Here is a 15,598-nt window from a genome sequence, read left to right on the forward strand (position 1 = left end):
TGAGTTTCAAAAAGCCATTTTTGTTAAATAAAAATTTTTCCTAAGACCAGAGATGGCACAGCTGATAAAGACTAGATTTACCACCAAAAAGAGTAAAATATTACTACCCACAACATCAGGAGAGCAACAATTAAAAATAGGCAAATGTGACTTTAGAAAAACACAGTTTTCATGATCAGAGAGAAATGACCCCAAAGCCTCCCTGTCCTTAAAGAATGAGAAGAAAAGTCAGAGAAAACCAGAATTTTTTTCTTTCCAGCTCTAAATTCTTAGAGTTCCTGTGCTTGGTTAGAGCTGAGCGCCCCCTGCTGGTCCAGAGCTCCTCTGCAGGGAGGTTTGTGTCTGGGCTCATGCTGAAGTCTTCTCACTGTGTATCTTGCACAGTAATATGCGGCTGTGTCCTCAGTGGTCACAGAGTTCAGCTGCAGGAAGAACTGGTTCTTGGATGTTTCTCTGGTGATGGAGATGCGGCTCTGCAGGGATGGGTTGTAGTAGGTGCTACCACTATAACTGATGTACCCCATCCACTCCAGCTTCTTCCCTGGGGACTGCCTGATCCAGCTCCAGTAACTACTGGTGATGGAGTAACCAGTGACAGAGCAGGTGAGGGACAGTGATTGAGAGGGCTTCACCACGTCAGGCCCTGACTCCTGAAGGTGTACCTGGGACAGGATACCTTCAGACAAGAAGAGACAATTCTGTCAATCACAGGTTGTCACAACCTCTCATGGACACATGTATGAAATGGTAACTAACACTCACCAGGAAGGGCAGTCACCAGACACAGAAAACCCAACAGTGCCATCTTCTAGGCTACACCTCCTCTTCCTCAGAGGTCAGATTCCTGTGAGAGAGATGTGAGCTCCCACAGTCAAGGAGGGGATTTAACTTAGAGCTAGAAGGTACATTTGCATATGGGGAGTCAGCCTCTTCTTTAGAAATGGGGAAGGTGGATACTACTCCATTTGCCTATTACAATATGGCCATCACTGTATCTGACTTCCTGTAGTTGGAGTCTGGTGTAAGAGATTTGAGGATTACAGGGATCACAGGAAACACACCTTGGTATGACCATCCTCCATTTCCTAGTCCAACCTCCCCACTTGCATTCTTATCCTGTTCTGCAGAGTCAGGTCAGTGCCAACCTTCTTTTCACACTTGATTCGTGAACTCCTGCTTTCTGTTTAGTAAGCCCACACTGCCCCTGCTTTACTTCCTGTTTCTCAACCATAAGATGGATGTCCATATTTCCTAGAAAATTGCTATATTGTTGTAGCACAGGGTTCACACCTATTTCTTGCTCCATCTACTCTGTGGATGCAGAGAAAACACATGCTGAGAGAAGTAGCTGGGAACTCTGCACACCATGAACCTTTCTTAGGGACCGTATTCATTCTTTATCCTGTCCTGGTTCACATCCCACCCAGGTTAGACAGGTGATAATACCATGGAAGTGGTGTTTGGTAGCCAAACCACAGTGACTACGGATATGAATACCTATGACATTCTTCTGCCTCAGGTCTCTTTACAGACTAAGGCTCCTCTTAGAGTTTGCAAAATGTCTCAGTGTCTGGGTACAATATGAGTCCTTTCCTCTTTTCTCATCTTTCCAGTAGTCTTTACCTACAAATCTTTTTTTTCAGAGAATATAAATTTTTTCATATAATATATCCTGATTACAGCTTCTCCTCTCTCTCCAATACCCAAGACCTCTCCTAGTCCCCTTCCATCTAGATACACCATGTTGCTGTCTCTCTTTAGAAAACAAATAGTCTTCTAATGAATAATAATAAAATAAAATAAAATGAGATAAAACAAAAACTAACACATTGAAACAGGACAAAACAAACAGAAGGAAAAGAGCTTTAAAAAGGCAGATGAAAGAGATGCCTTTGAAGAGACCTCCTGATGTACAGACTCTGGAATCCCATAAATAACACAAAATTAGAAGACATGCTATATATATATATATATATAAAAATGAAAAGTTAGGATAAAATAAGAGGTAAACAAATAAGTAAAATGACTTAAAAGCCATGTGATATTATGAGACAAGGACCCTCCAAATGAGTTTGAATTCGGGTAACTGTTGGTTAAATGGTGCGCTGCTCCTGGCTTGCCGCCACGGGGCAAACTGATGGAGGAAAGTGCTGGAGGGGAATCACAGGACATAGTTATGTTTTTAGAGCTTTATTGGGAGAAAGGTGAGGAGAGAGAGAGAAAGAGAGAGAGAGAGGAGAGAGAGAGAGAGAGAGAGAGAGAGAGAGAGAGAGAGAGAGAGAGAGAGAAAGAGGAGTGGGGGAGAGAGGGAGAGAGGACAGAGGGAAGGAGCAGAAAGGAAAGAGAAAGGGGGAGAGGACACACAGAAGGAAGGAGCAGAAAGGAAGGAGAGAGGGGGAGAGGAAAGATGGAAGGAAGGACAGGGAAAGGAAAGAGGGCTGCACAGAGGGCGCACCCACTTTTTAGGTGGGGACACTGTCGCATGCTGATGATGTAATTAAGGACAGAATGCTTACAGTAACCATCTACTGATGGAAATGAAGTTAGTTTCCTCAGTGAGACTCCTTAGAGAAAACTAGTTTTTCATATGCAGTTGGTTATCAATTGGAGATGATGAGGGACTAGGAATGGGTGCAAGTGTCTGCGTTTTCAACTCTAGGACCTCATCTGGTGCAGACTCAACAGACTGTGCATGTATCACAGTAGACCTTACTTCCTTGGTGTATCTCTGTCCCCTGGCTCATACACTCTCTTCTCCTCTTCTTCAGTGTTCCATGAACTCTTAGGGGAGAGATTAAAAGAAGACTTCTCATATAATGATGTGTGTTCCAAGGTCTCTCATTCTCAGAATATTGTCTGGCTGTGGATCTCTGTATGTGTTTCCATATACTCCCATGTGGACAAGGATAGGAAAATCATCCTTAGGAAGCTGGAGTTGTATGAAGATGGGGCAATTCCTGTGACTGTTAGTGTCTCCCTCCTGCAGTGAACATTCTTTCTCTTTGTTCAGTTTAATGTTAGCCATTACCCCTTTTCTCTTGTGGGAGGGAGCAGCTCATAAGCATCTTTGTAAGTGATGGAAGTGTAGGCATGAGGGTTATAAAATCTATCACAGTAGGCATTTGGTATTAACTAGACCTTATCTTTGTGGCCTGAAGGCAATGACAGAGGCAGCCAATGACATTAATCAGAGGTCCAGACTGAGAAAGGATCCATTCCTAATCCCTGTCAGTATTTTACTGATCTGACAATTTAAAGGAGCAGACAATGATCAGGCAGGTTCCAATCCCAACCTCAATCACTGTGACCTTCCTAACTCTGCTTCCCTGCTGCTCTGACCCTCAGAGGGAACAAGCAGCAGCACAAAGTGTTCCAGCAGACAATCCTGGGCTGACAGTCATGCTAATGGATCACTTACACAAAAGACAGAGAGAGCATGCCAAGCATGGTATAGTGTAGCATGAATTCTTAAAAGTTCTTATTAATAAAATCAAACCTGAGGCGAGTTATTGGGGTCCATGCTGGTAGATCAGAGAGACAGAACAAGCCACAGCTATCTCACCTCGCCGGATCCTCAGCTGGTCCTGTTTCCTCAAACGGGAGGCCTCTGAGTCCTCATCCGGAATGGGTCTCAGCTGAATTACTGCTCAAAAACCTGAATGCTTAACCCGCCAAAATCTTCTAGTTTCTGGTCCTCACACCTTATATATCTTTCTGCTTTCTACCACCACTCCCTGGGATTAAAGGCTGGCTTTCTGGGATTAAAGGCGTGTGTCACCATGCTTGGCTATTTCCAATGTGGCCTTGAACTCACAGAGATCCAGAGGGATTTCTATCTCTGGAATGCTAGGATTAAAGGTGTGAGTGCCACCATTTTCTAGCCTTTGTATCTAGTGGCTGTCTGTTCTCTGACCCCAGATAAATTTATTAGAGTACACAATATTTTGGAGAACACAATACCACCACAGTATAGGGTGAAACTCAATACAAACATGGAAATGGTTTCTTCCCTGATTTGTTGGCACAACCTACAAAGTTCTCTCCTAATCCTTTGAAAGGCCAAGAATGAACTCATTTTACAGACAGACAGCAATGATGCTTTGAATGTCTTCATAGTTTTTTCATATGATGGAAACACAACCATAACACAAATGGCTAATAAACACTTTTCACAGTTTTCAACATATTGATATATCAGGGATATACAAATTAAAAAAATAGTTTGAAAGTTCCTCTTATTGTAGTAATAATGGCATTTATTATAGAAGCAAATGACACCAATTGTTGACAATTAATTGGAGAAATGGGAACCATGAAACATGGTGGTTGAGAGTGTGGACTGTTGCAGTTCCCATGAAAATTTGTCTGGAATTTCATCCAAAACCTAAAAATAGAAATGTCATGTTGCCTACCTACATCAATACTGGCCAGACACTTGACAAGTCTCTATGGCAAAGATACCAGATCATTTGTGTTCAATGTTGCCCTCTTCACAATAGCTAAGACCTGGAATGAGCCTAGAGGCCCATCAGCTGATGAATGGACAATGAAGATGTGGTTGAAGCTTGTCTGCTGTTCTGTGGAGGAAGCTCCCTGACTCCAATTTAGAGGCAGGAGTCATCATGCTGTATTTTTAAAAATAAGGTTTTATTTACTGTGAGAGTTGAGTTGCTCTCTGTTTCCTGGAAAATGACCTTCCACAACCGATGACTTGGTTTGTTCTTGAGAATACCCTGATCCTCTCTGAACCTTCCTAATCAAATGGGGGAGGGGGCACTTGAAGTTTTATTCAGTTTTTTTGATTTTCTTTATTACCCCTTTCTGTTAAACTACTCATAAATTTACTCCTTATCAGTGGCCCAAGAGTTGTATACTGGGCTGCTCTAACCTCACTTAAGAGGCAGTCACATGCCCACTCTTGGGTACACCCCATTAAAAACCAAGCTTGCTTCAAGTTTGGCTCAAACTGTGGTAGTCATTTTATTCTCACCATTGGGATTAACACCATCTGTACAAGTATTCAGGTTAATGCTCCTTCTTATTAAACTTCTTAGCTCACTCATGGCAGACTCAACAAGCACACAAGATAGGCAATGTACTCCAAAAAGCCAGCTCATCCACCAGGGATAGATCCTGATCCCACTGCCGGGAACCCCTCAGACAGACCAAGCTACACAACTGTCTCCCATATGCAGAGGACCTAGTCTGGTCTCATGCAGGCTCCACAACTGTCAGGCTAAAGTTCATGAGTTCCCACTACTTGGTTAAATTGTCTCTGTAGATTTCCCCATAATGATCTTGACCTCCTTTGCTGGTATAATCCCTCCTCCCTCTTCTTAAATGGGTTCCCATATCACAGCCTACTGCTTGACTGTGGATCTCTGCATCTGCTTCCACCAGTTATTGGATGAGGGCTCTATGATGACAGTTAGGGTATTCATCAATCTGATTACTGCGGTAGGCAGTTTAGGCACCCTTTCCACAGTAGTCTAATCTGGGGTCATCCTTGTGGATTTCTGGGAATTTTTCCCTGACACCTGTTTTCTCCCTAACCCTATAATGTCTCCCTCTCTCAAGATATCTCTTTCATTGCTCTCCCACTCCTTCCTCCCCCAGCTGGACCATCCAGTTCCCTCATGTTCTCATCCCCGATCCCCTACCCTCTATTGTCCTCCTCACCCCCAGTTTACTAAGGAGAGGTAGTTTATTTCCAATTTTCAGAGCAATATATACATCCCTCTTAGGGTCCTCCATGTTTCCTAGCTTCTCTGGAGATATGGGTTTTAGTCTGATTATTCTGTGCTTTACATCTTGTATCCACTTATGAATGAGTACATACTGTTTCTGTTTGTACTTCATTTTCAATTTCTTTTTTATTTATTGTATTTAATTATTTATTAATAAAGGGTCTTATATATCCCCTTCCAAAAATTTTAAAAGTAACAAGGAAATCTCCTCTCACATGCAACTCCTTGGTGAGTAGCTTTTATTCAGGGCTATTACTGAATGAAAAGATCTTGGAATCTACAGCTTGGCTCCTCAAACAGAGCTGCAGGGTTAGGGATGGGCTGGTTTTCATGAGCATAGGGAGGCCTTGTGTGCATTTTCTGCAGCTGTATAAGGAGTTTTGTGTTGGAAGTATTAGATACATGAGTGCCTAGAGCAAATGAATGAGACCAAAATGAATAATAGGAAAAGAACTGAAGAACTACATATTATTCATTATATATTTCTGATATATTTCAAGATTATTTTTGTTTTCTTGGTCACAGATGCCAATTTTTTACTATTTTGATGAATTTAGAAGGATTAGCAAAGTTTTATGAATGTTGAATATAGATATTAAGTTGAAGAAATAGTTTTCAAGAATGTAGATTAGTGTTGATTCAGGCAAAACCACTGGTGTGATACCCAGTATTGAAGAACAATGATATGTAAATTCTATTCACTATTATTTTTCTGTAAATGACATTTTAAAACTTGAAACTTTCTGTTTTTATTAATTATTAAGTATTACTTATTACTCTGATGAGGACTGTGTTTCATGAGGAAATCCTGTACCTCAGGTCACTCTTTTAAACATTTTTAAAGTAATAAAAGAATTAAGTTTGTGAGTAACAAAACATATAAAGTAATCTACAGCCTCCACTCTGGGGCTGTGCTGTAATGTTTTTTCATTCCTCCAGTCTTGCCTCCTCCCCAGGACAGGACACTCTGCACTGATTGGGGATGAGAGTCAGCATGGAGAGCCTTGAAATTGACTCTCCAAGAGACAAGATTTCCAGGTCCTTGTTTTCCTGGAGAGGAATTCATTCTACTATGAGATGAATTGTCTTCGAGGTGACTGGAGGGACTTTTAACTGAGTCTTACTTACTATCGTAGCATCCCTAGTAGAGTGACATGTATTCTAGGAACTAACTCAACTTCTCCATGACAGCTCTTGTATCTTTCTAGGTGATGGTGCCATGAGTCTTGGATATGGTTAAATGAGAGGAATAAACTCAGAGTAGAGTCAGGAAACACCCTGCGGGCCTCTCTACACCTGCACTTAAGGCTCTGCATAAGGAGTTTATATTGGTTTTCCTTTTTGTTGTCTAATGGCAAAAGTTTTGAGCAATGTTATTGATCATATGATCTAGATGTCATTTGAAAATCATAAAATACAGTATCAGACTGTGTCACCCTTTGTATACTTTGACAGAATATGTTCTGCAATTGATTAATCACACTCCAATGTAGGAATTGCTCTGAAATGTTTGTAGACATTTTTAGGCAGACTCTCTCAGCAATTCTGTACAGGTCAGGAAGGTTGTCTTAGGAAACTTGTGTTACTGTGGTGCATCAGGACAGATATAAGATGGAATTCTGTGGAGGATGCGAGCTTTGACTCTCCTTGCAAAATGCAGCCTGCCCCAAAGGTAGTCAGCACTATGAACCTTGCGTGGGTCCAGTCATTTCAAATCTAACAATAACGCAAGAATCAGAGCATTCTTTGTCTGTTGATCGTTCTCTGGAGTTCACAGATAAGGGAACCCCTCTTTCCTTTCTATCCTGTCTCTATGGTTTGTATTTGAACAAGAGAGTTTATGGTGATATTGATACTTTGGGAGGACACTAGGCCTTAGAGTATAAAAAAGTTCTGCCCACCTTTAACTGGTACAAGAGACCTTTCCTGATTATCTTGATTCTTTGGAACTATTCTAGGGGAAAAGAAAGCATAATGATGAACTGTGACAATAAATTCTCAGAAGAAAATAAATGTACTGGCAGTCAAACAAACATTCTAATCAGCTCTCAACCTAATGGTGCTAATGTATGTGAGCATAGTCAGGTCAGATTGGAAACATTTAGGTTTTCTTGTCACTGGGTCTTGTTTCCACAATTTGTTGCCTTAGATCTGACTAAAAGGAAATGTATAAATGACAGAATCTCACTGTGCTCTCTTTTGTTTGTTTCTTTTTGTTTTGTTACTGCTGTAATAAAAAAAAAGTAAGATTGCACATTGCTGTCCATGGCAGAATTATTTTGTTCCTGACATTCACCCTTTGTAGAGCTTGGATGTCTGTGATCTCCTAATTAAAAGAAAACAAAAACAAATACATGCATGACAGAAGTGATTGGATTCAGATAGGTCAAATTATGACAGAATCAAAAATCAATACAGGCCCTAAATGGGCCTCACTGCCTTTAAAAACAAAAATTTCTCCCCACCTCTCTTTTTTTCCTTTGCACACGCGCGCATGTGTTTGTGTGTGTGTGTGTGTGTGTGTGTGTGTGTGTGTGTGTGTGTGTGTGTGTGTTGGTCTGGAATCATTCACCATACACTGATGTGCAGTCAATATCAATCAATGTCCATCAAGAACTTGTGATAAACACAGGGTGATGAGCACCCAGGGCTCCTTATGACATGAATTTTACAGCCATTTTACATTGCCTGGTTAGAATCCTACTGCCCTGGCCCCAATGATTTCAGAGTAGAATAACATTGTATTTGCCAAAGTAACAGACACCTCACCCTGAGGACTTCACAGCACGACATTCAGTTCCATCTCTATCTCCAAAATGATAAGAAATTTCAGTAGTATTAGCAAAAGTAATTCAGTGTTAGACTTACCTATAAATGAAAATATAAAATTAGATTTATGAGGAAAGGTAAAGTGACTCCCTACAAATATATGGAGATGAATTCCAATAAAGCATTTGGTGTGGTGTTACATACATCAAACTGAATTTAAAGGGAGTTTTTGTTTGTCCTGATATTGTTGATTTGTATTTTCCTAGACAAATTCATATTATAGTGTATTCTAAGCTACACCATCAATAGTTCTAGTTTTTTGGATTTAAATATATATAGTATATATTTATAGAAAGAGAGAGAGTTATAGATAGATATATGTATGGAAATATGACAATATATTGCCATAGCTTGCTCTTTTTTGTTTCATTAAAGAAGAAGGATGACAATAGAGGTGGTCACTGATAGACAAAGAGTCAAGGCATGTTGTACTGTAGGGGCATCATTAACCAGCATCACTTTATTGTCAGATCTTCATTTGAAAAGTTGACAAACATCATATAGGACTGTGAGGAGGAGGCTGAAATAGGGACAATCAGGATGGTTATCTCTGTGTAAGTATCCAGGCTAATCTTCTCTGTTATTTCAGTACCAGAGCAACTTCCTGCTTCTCCAGGATTATAGACACACTCAGGATATGGGTTGCAACACTGTGTCCTGCACAGGAATAAACAGCAGAGTCCTCAGTGGTCATACTGCTAAGCAAAATGTAGTCTATTCTACAGGGCTTATCTACAGTCAGTGTAGATACCCTGACTTACCCTGAAACTTATCTGATTGTACTCAGCATTACCATATCTAGTACCAATCCATCCAATCCACTCCAGCTCTGCCCCGGACTGTGTTTCACCCAGGAGATAGGGTAGCTACTGAAGGTGTAGTCAGAAGCCTTGGGGGACATCTTCCCAGAGATTGCTGGCCTCCCCAGCTCAGTTCCAGCCTCCTGCAGATGGGTCTGGGAGTGGACACATGTGAGGAGAAAGGAAGAGTGGATGTCATAGTTACCTTAGTGTATGGTCCCTCCTTAAGTCAGGAAATTGGGAGCCCCTTACTTGTAGCTGCTGCCACCAACAAGTGGACGATCCAGTTCCATTTCTTGGTCAGTACCTTGTATGCTCAGCAACTGTGGAGAGGACAATGATCATATGTTGATTTTTTTAGTGTGGACATCCCTGTTTTACCACCATAGACTCACACGATTTGCATATTCATGAGGCAGGGTACTTCTTAGATAAGGACTTAGTCCAGCTGGAGAAGAAGGAGAGAGAGGAAACCTAGGGCAGGCAGCAGGAGGCTGAGGACCAGATCCTCCTAATCCAGTCTGTCCAAGTAGTCATTCCTGAGACCTGTGCAGACTCTGTGGATTTAACATGAAGGCCTAATCACTCAATTGAAAAATAGAATCCTCATCTGAGATATTAGGTCTTTTTCCTGACAAAAAAAATTATTTACAGGTGGTGGTAGTGATGAGAACAATTGAGAATGGAAATTTCAAAAACACCTAAATTAGGAGAATTTCTAATCTTTTTTCATGTAAAAGCAGTTAATATTTTCTTTTCCAGCAGAACACAGGTGTATGCTCCTGGTGTTTTATAATAACTTTTTGAAATCCTTTTCTTTTTCTGTCTATTTGTTTACTATAGAGAGAAAGAAATGTTGTGGAGTTGAGTGATAGGAGTGTGGGAAGGATCAGAGAGGAGCTATACATGAAATTGTAATCAGAATACATAAAAAATGAAGAGTAAATAAATCTTAATAAAATAAATGAGAAAATAAATGTCTGTCCAAGATTTAACAAAGAATTTTTACAGTGCTTGAACTTCGAGAGTTCACATATCATGTGCAGAAGATATTGTTCATTTAACAGACTTTAGGAAGGGAGTCCACAGAGGCTACAGAGTCCCCTCCACAACTCATCTCATTTCTACCATGTTGATTATTGGCTCCACTGTGCCCCCTGTTGGTCCTGCATACCCCTGCAGGTTGGTATATCATGAAGTACACTAAACTTATAGCCTTTACACACTTATAATGCTAACAATCGTATGTAAAGCCAGATTGCTCTTATTAAACTTGTCACAGCTTCAGTCTTGCTGTGACCCCTCCACCTTGGCCCCATTATTCAGTACTCAATGAGCATGATTAGGAAATCCTGGCTTGGTAAGTAAGTGCTGGTGCTTAAATTGTTTTTATTAATTGGACTCATATCATTGTTGAAGAATCATTTGTCTAAATCCTAACAGAAAAAGTTAATTTCTCATTCATTAAATATTGCTCATACACTTATTTATTTTCTTCTGTATACCTGGGAAATATTTGAGAAGTGAATCCAGAAACATCTGGCGTTCAGAGTGTGCCCAACCTGCAGGTTCATAGTGGTCAAGATATGTCACTGGCAGCCATGTGGGATGACTTTCACCTTGGCATTACTTAGCAGAGTATGGATCCCTTGGTTTTCACCTTCACACTGTGATTTTCAATGTGTTGTGTTTGTCTGGGTGTCAGTAATCCCATATTCTGTAGTCTGTTTGTTCCCCAGTATATCTTGGCTCATAGCTGACATCACTATAATAGTATCCAGGGATGGCTCAGGTCCAGATTGGCAGAGTCTCTTTTCCTTTTACAGATTCCTAAAATCTGTAGCACAACTGAGCAAACACCAAACATCAATTCTCCCAATGATGCTTGTGTAACTCTCAGATGAAACATTGCAGCGTCCCTACCTTCAGCAGAAACACAGAGTTCCATTGCAGTAATCATGGGGTCAATGTTAACAAGAAAACAGCAGAAAGAAGCTCCAAACTATGATAAAGAACTCTGTTGCCAATGGAAGAGTTAGAACAGAGACCATAGATGACATCAGCTGACATTTGCACAATGGTCACTCAGACTTTTCCACAAGCTAAGGGGATAAGAACCATTTTCAAAAAGAAATATTTTATGTAGCAATGGGGCAGAAAATAATCTTTACAAGGATGCAGGTTTCTTATGAGCATTATGTGAGAAAATGTTGATTACCTCTATCCTATTACAGCATTAACATATTGGAAGCTGTAAGAGTAGATATCTTCCCCGACTCTGTCTATGGTAATAACATTCATTCATGGAAGATCTGTATATTATTCCCTAGGAGAGGAAATAAATTGAAAGATTTTTCATTTGTTTACATTTTCCTGTGATTTCCAACTGAACCTATCCTCACCAAGTCTTAAAATTACAGACCTTTTGAAAAACATGAAAAAATTTATTTTTATGTTTATTAAATCCAATAGTATGCTGCAAATGGATATCTGAGATGCACCATGGCAAAATAATGATATGCTTATTAGAAATTAAGCCAATAGCAATTGTCATAGACTAGGACATATTAAAGGGTCTCTAGAAGATTTTTATGAACAGGAAGGGGAAACCACATATTCTAAAATGCAAATAGACATATGCTTTTTGTGGTGATATTTGTGCTCTAACAAATAAAGTTTGCCTGGAGGTCAGAGGGCAGAGCTACTCACTAGTTAACCATAGAGGCCTGGCTGTGTTGGCACACAGCTTTAATCCCTGCCCATGGAAGAAAGAATCTGATAGTGATATGGCTGGGCAGAGAGAGAAATATAAGGCAGGCAGAGACTGAAGCTTGTTCTCTATTGGCTGAGGAGATGGTGATGTAAGAGTTGACTCTGGATGGTTGCTCCTTTGTGTCTGATCTTTCAGCATTTACCTCTATATCTGACTCTGGGTTTTTATTATGAAGACCAATTAGAATTCATGTACAAGTTTGTCCCTGAGGAAGCCCATGGTGGAAGTTCAGAATTGCCTATGATGTAAGGGGCATCTAGTAGTTCTGAGTATCTTCAGTAGTTGTTAAGTGCCACTGTTGTGCCAAGCTCCTCTGTAGGGAGATTGGTATCTGAGTTCACACTGAAGACTCCTCCATTGTTTCTGGCACAGTGAGACATAGCAGACTGTGCAGATTTAAGGAAACTTGTTTATCGATTGTATGCCAACTGATACGGATGCTGGAGTAGAAACCCCAGTTACAAACTGTGTCTCCAGTACTCCATGGTATGGTGCCAGCATACTCTAAGGATTTCTTGGGTGCTGTGAATGTGATGACCCAGGGAATATGATGGCTGTTTACATAGAATCCAGAGAGTAGAGGCCAGTGACAGGGTCTGCAAAGATTTTATGAGGACAAACCTGATTCCTGCAGCTACATCTAGGACAGTGTACCTGGGAATAGTGAACAACACCATCAATCATAAACGCAAACTATGGGCCACATGCCCAGTTTCCTTTCCTTATATGCTGTGACACTCATGGTAGGGAACAGTCACCAGGCAGAAAAGCAGTTCCAGGACATACATATTTGATGGAAATTCCTGTGTAAAGGAGAGAAGGGCACCTCAGCCAGGGCTCAGCTTTCAGTCTGAAATCTGGGTGTTATTCTTCATGGTGCAGTTGCTGGAGTATATAAAAGGTGAGCAGAACACAGGTCAATTGTCCCTCCCAGACAGGGTGATTTACCTGCTGTTGACTAGAAGAACTAGAGGTATAGATCTCAGGGATACTTTCTTGATTCTCTGCCTTCTTAATCAACTCCCAGACAACTCAGGAATGATGTGGATCCTGCCATCTAGACATAGCAATGAACATGAGGATGGCCTCCTCTCCTTTGTTCATCCTCCAAGCTGTGACTTCCTCCCATCACTTTGCAACTTTTAGTTGAAAGCATGGCCGTCTTTAGAGAATCCTCCCAATGGAGGACAGTCTGTGAGTCCTGGCTGACCTGGCTAGATGACCATCTACTTCTTCATCTCCAGAAATCTCATATTTGAGTCCATGGTTCTTTATGCCTGTTCTTTTGGTTGTGGGTGGCCATACAGAAAACATGTATGCACAATGGAGAGATTGCTGTGCAGTGCAGGATTGTGACCACTATGCACAATGTGCCATCATCTTTGGAATTCTGAGAGTTCAGGGATATTTTTACACATTATATCTCATCTGTGATTCATCTAGAATTTCCCTAGTGGTCACTCAGAACTAGACAAACATCACAGAACTGAATGTCAACCTTGTTAACTGAAGAGAGGGCACATGCTCTAAGTCCACTTACTTTGCTGATTTTGTTTTATCACTTGGATGAGGCAGTGTGTTTTAGTGTTGGCACTGGGATTCAGTTTCCATTCCCTTGAAACTCCATAGGAGGAGATCACAAATCACAGATTAAATGGTAATGGTGCAGGCCCAGGTGTATCTGCACATATAACTTATAGTTCTTTTCTATATCACAGGTGGATTCTTCACTGGCATATTTAAAAATCATAATTATCAGTATAAACACATGAGTATTTGTTTAATAAGATGTTTTGAACCACAATGAAAATGTATGTATTTTTGTACAAAATATCCCAAGTTTGGGAGTGAGTAGAACTCTTAGAGCAGAGTCATTGTACCTCAGCCATTCACAGTTGACCTGCTCTGTACTACATGTTTGTTAATAGAGCTGCAGTGATGCATGGACCCCATTTAAATCCATTACATACTCCTTATGCATAATAGCAAATGCTTTGTGTCAATAATCTAGAAGTTCTCTGACATATAGATGTATCTGAGGGTGAATGGTGTAGAGAAACCAAAGCAGAATTTATTTCTAATTTGGACAGTTAATGCAATGCCAAGGTCAGCTGAGGTTCACAAAGATGTTTTCATTTTAAAAAATTTCCTAAGACCAGAGGCTCAGCTGGTAAAGGAGAGATTCACAACCAAAAGGAGAGAATATATTACCACATACAGCATCTTGAGAGCAATAGTGAGAAACAGGCAAATGTGACTTTAGGGAAAAAAACAACACAGTTTTTCATAATCAGAGAGAAATGACCCCAAAGCCTCTCTGACCTGAGGAAGTGAGAAGCAAACCAGAGAAAAACAGTTTTTCCTTCCAGCTCTGAATTCCTGGACTTGGTAAGAGCTGAGCGCCCCCTACTGGTCCAGAGCTCCTCTGCAGGGAGGTTTGTGTCTGGGCTCATGCTGAAGTCTCTTCACTGTGCCTCTTGCACAGTAATATGCGGCTGTGTCCTCAGTGGTCACAGAGTTCAGCTGCAGGAAGAACTGGTTCTTGGATGTTTCTCTGGTGATGGAGATGCGGGTCTGCAGGGATGGGTTGTAGTAGGTACCACCAGCATTATTTATGTACCCCATCCACTCCAGTTTTTTCCCTGGGGACTGTCTGATCCAGGTCCAATAGTAACCACTGGTGATGGAGTAACCCGTGACAGAGCAGGTGAGGGACAGGGATTGAGAGGGCTTCACCAGGCCAGTCCCTGACTCCTGAAGCTGTATCTGAGACAGGATACCTTCAGACAAGAAGAGACAGTTTTGTCAATCACAGGTTATCCCTACCCCTCATGGACACATGTATGAAATGGTAACTAGCACTCACCAGGAAGGCATGCCACCAGACACAGAAGAACCAACAGCATCATCTTCTAGGCTACACCTCCTCTTCCTCAAAGGTCAGCCTCCTATGAGAGAGATGTGAGCTCCCACAGTCAAGGAGAGGATTTAATTTATAAGTAGAAGGTGCATTTGCATATGGGGAGTCAACCTTGTCATTATAAATGGGGAGGGTAGATATCACTCCTTTTGTCTATTACACTGTGCCCATCACTGTACCTGACTTCCTGTAGTGTGAATCTGGAGCAAGAAAGCATGAGGACTACAGGGATCACGGGAAACACACCTTGGCATGATCAACCTCCACGTCCTAGTCCAACCTCCCCAACTACATTCTTTTCCTCCTGTATTTATTTTTCTGTCACATGTCAGGGCCAACCTTCTTTTCACACTTGGTTTCTGAGTTCAATACTTTCTGGTTAGTAAGTTGGCCTTTTTCCTACCCAGGAGATGGGTTTCCATGTTTGCTAGAACATTGGCACACTGTCATATTTTTGTTGTACAGGGTCCACACATACATCTTGCTCTATCTAATCAGTAAAATGTAGAAGAAACACATAATGAGAGGA

The 15,598-nt window shown here is 41.0% G+C and overlaps 2 gene segments (V, D, J or C); both read right to left on the bottom strand.

The window, feature by feature from the left end:
• Positions 1–269: 269 nt before the first annotated feature.
• On the bottom strand, positions 270–851 carry LOC114685196. The segment is given in 2 exon segments: positions 270–676; positions 763–851. Coding segments are annotated over 2 exon segments (450 nt in total).
• Positions 852–14,555: 13,704 nt separating this feature from the next.
• LOC114685197 lies at positions 14,556–15,105 on the bottom strand. The segment is given in 2 exon segments: positions 14,556–14,929; positions 15,016–15,105. Coding segments are annotated over 2 exon segments (417 nt in total).
• Positions 15,106–15,598: the final 493 nt, after the last annotated feature.

This window comes from Peromyscus leucopus, chromosome 14, assembly GCF_004664715.2.
Source record: "Peromyscus leucopus breed LL Stock chromosome 14, UCI_PerLeu_2.1, whole genome shotgun sequence".
Classification (NCBI taxonomy): Eukaryota; Metazoa; Chordata; class Mammalia; order Rodentia; family Cricetidae; genus Peromyscus; species Peromyscus leucopus.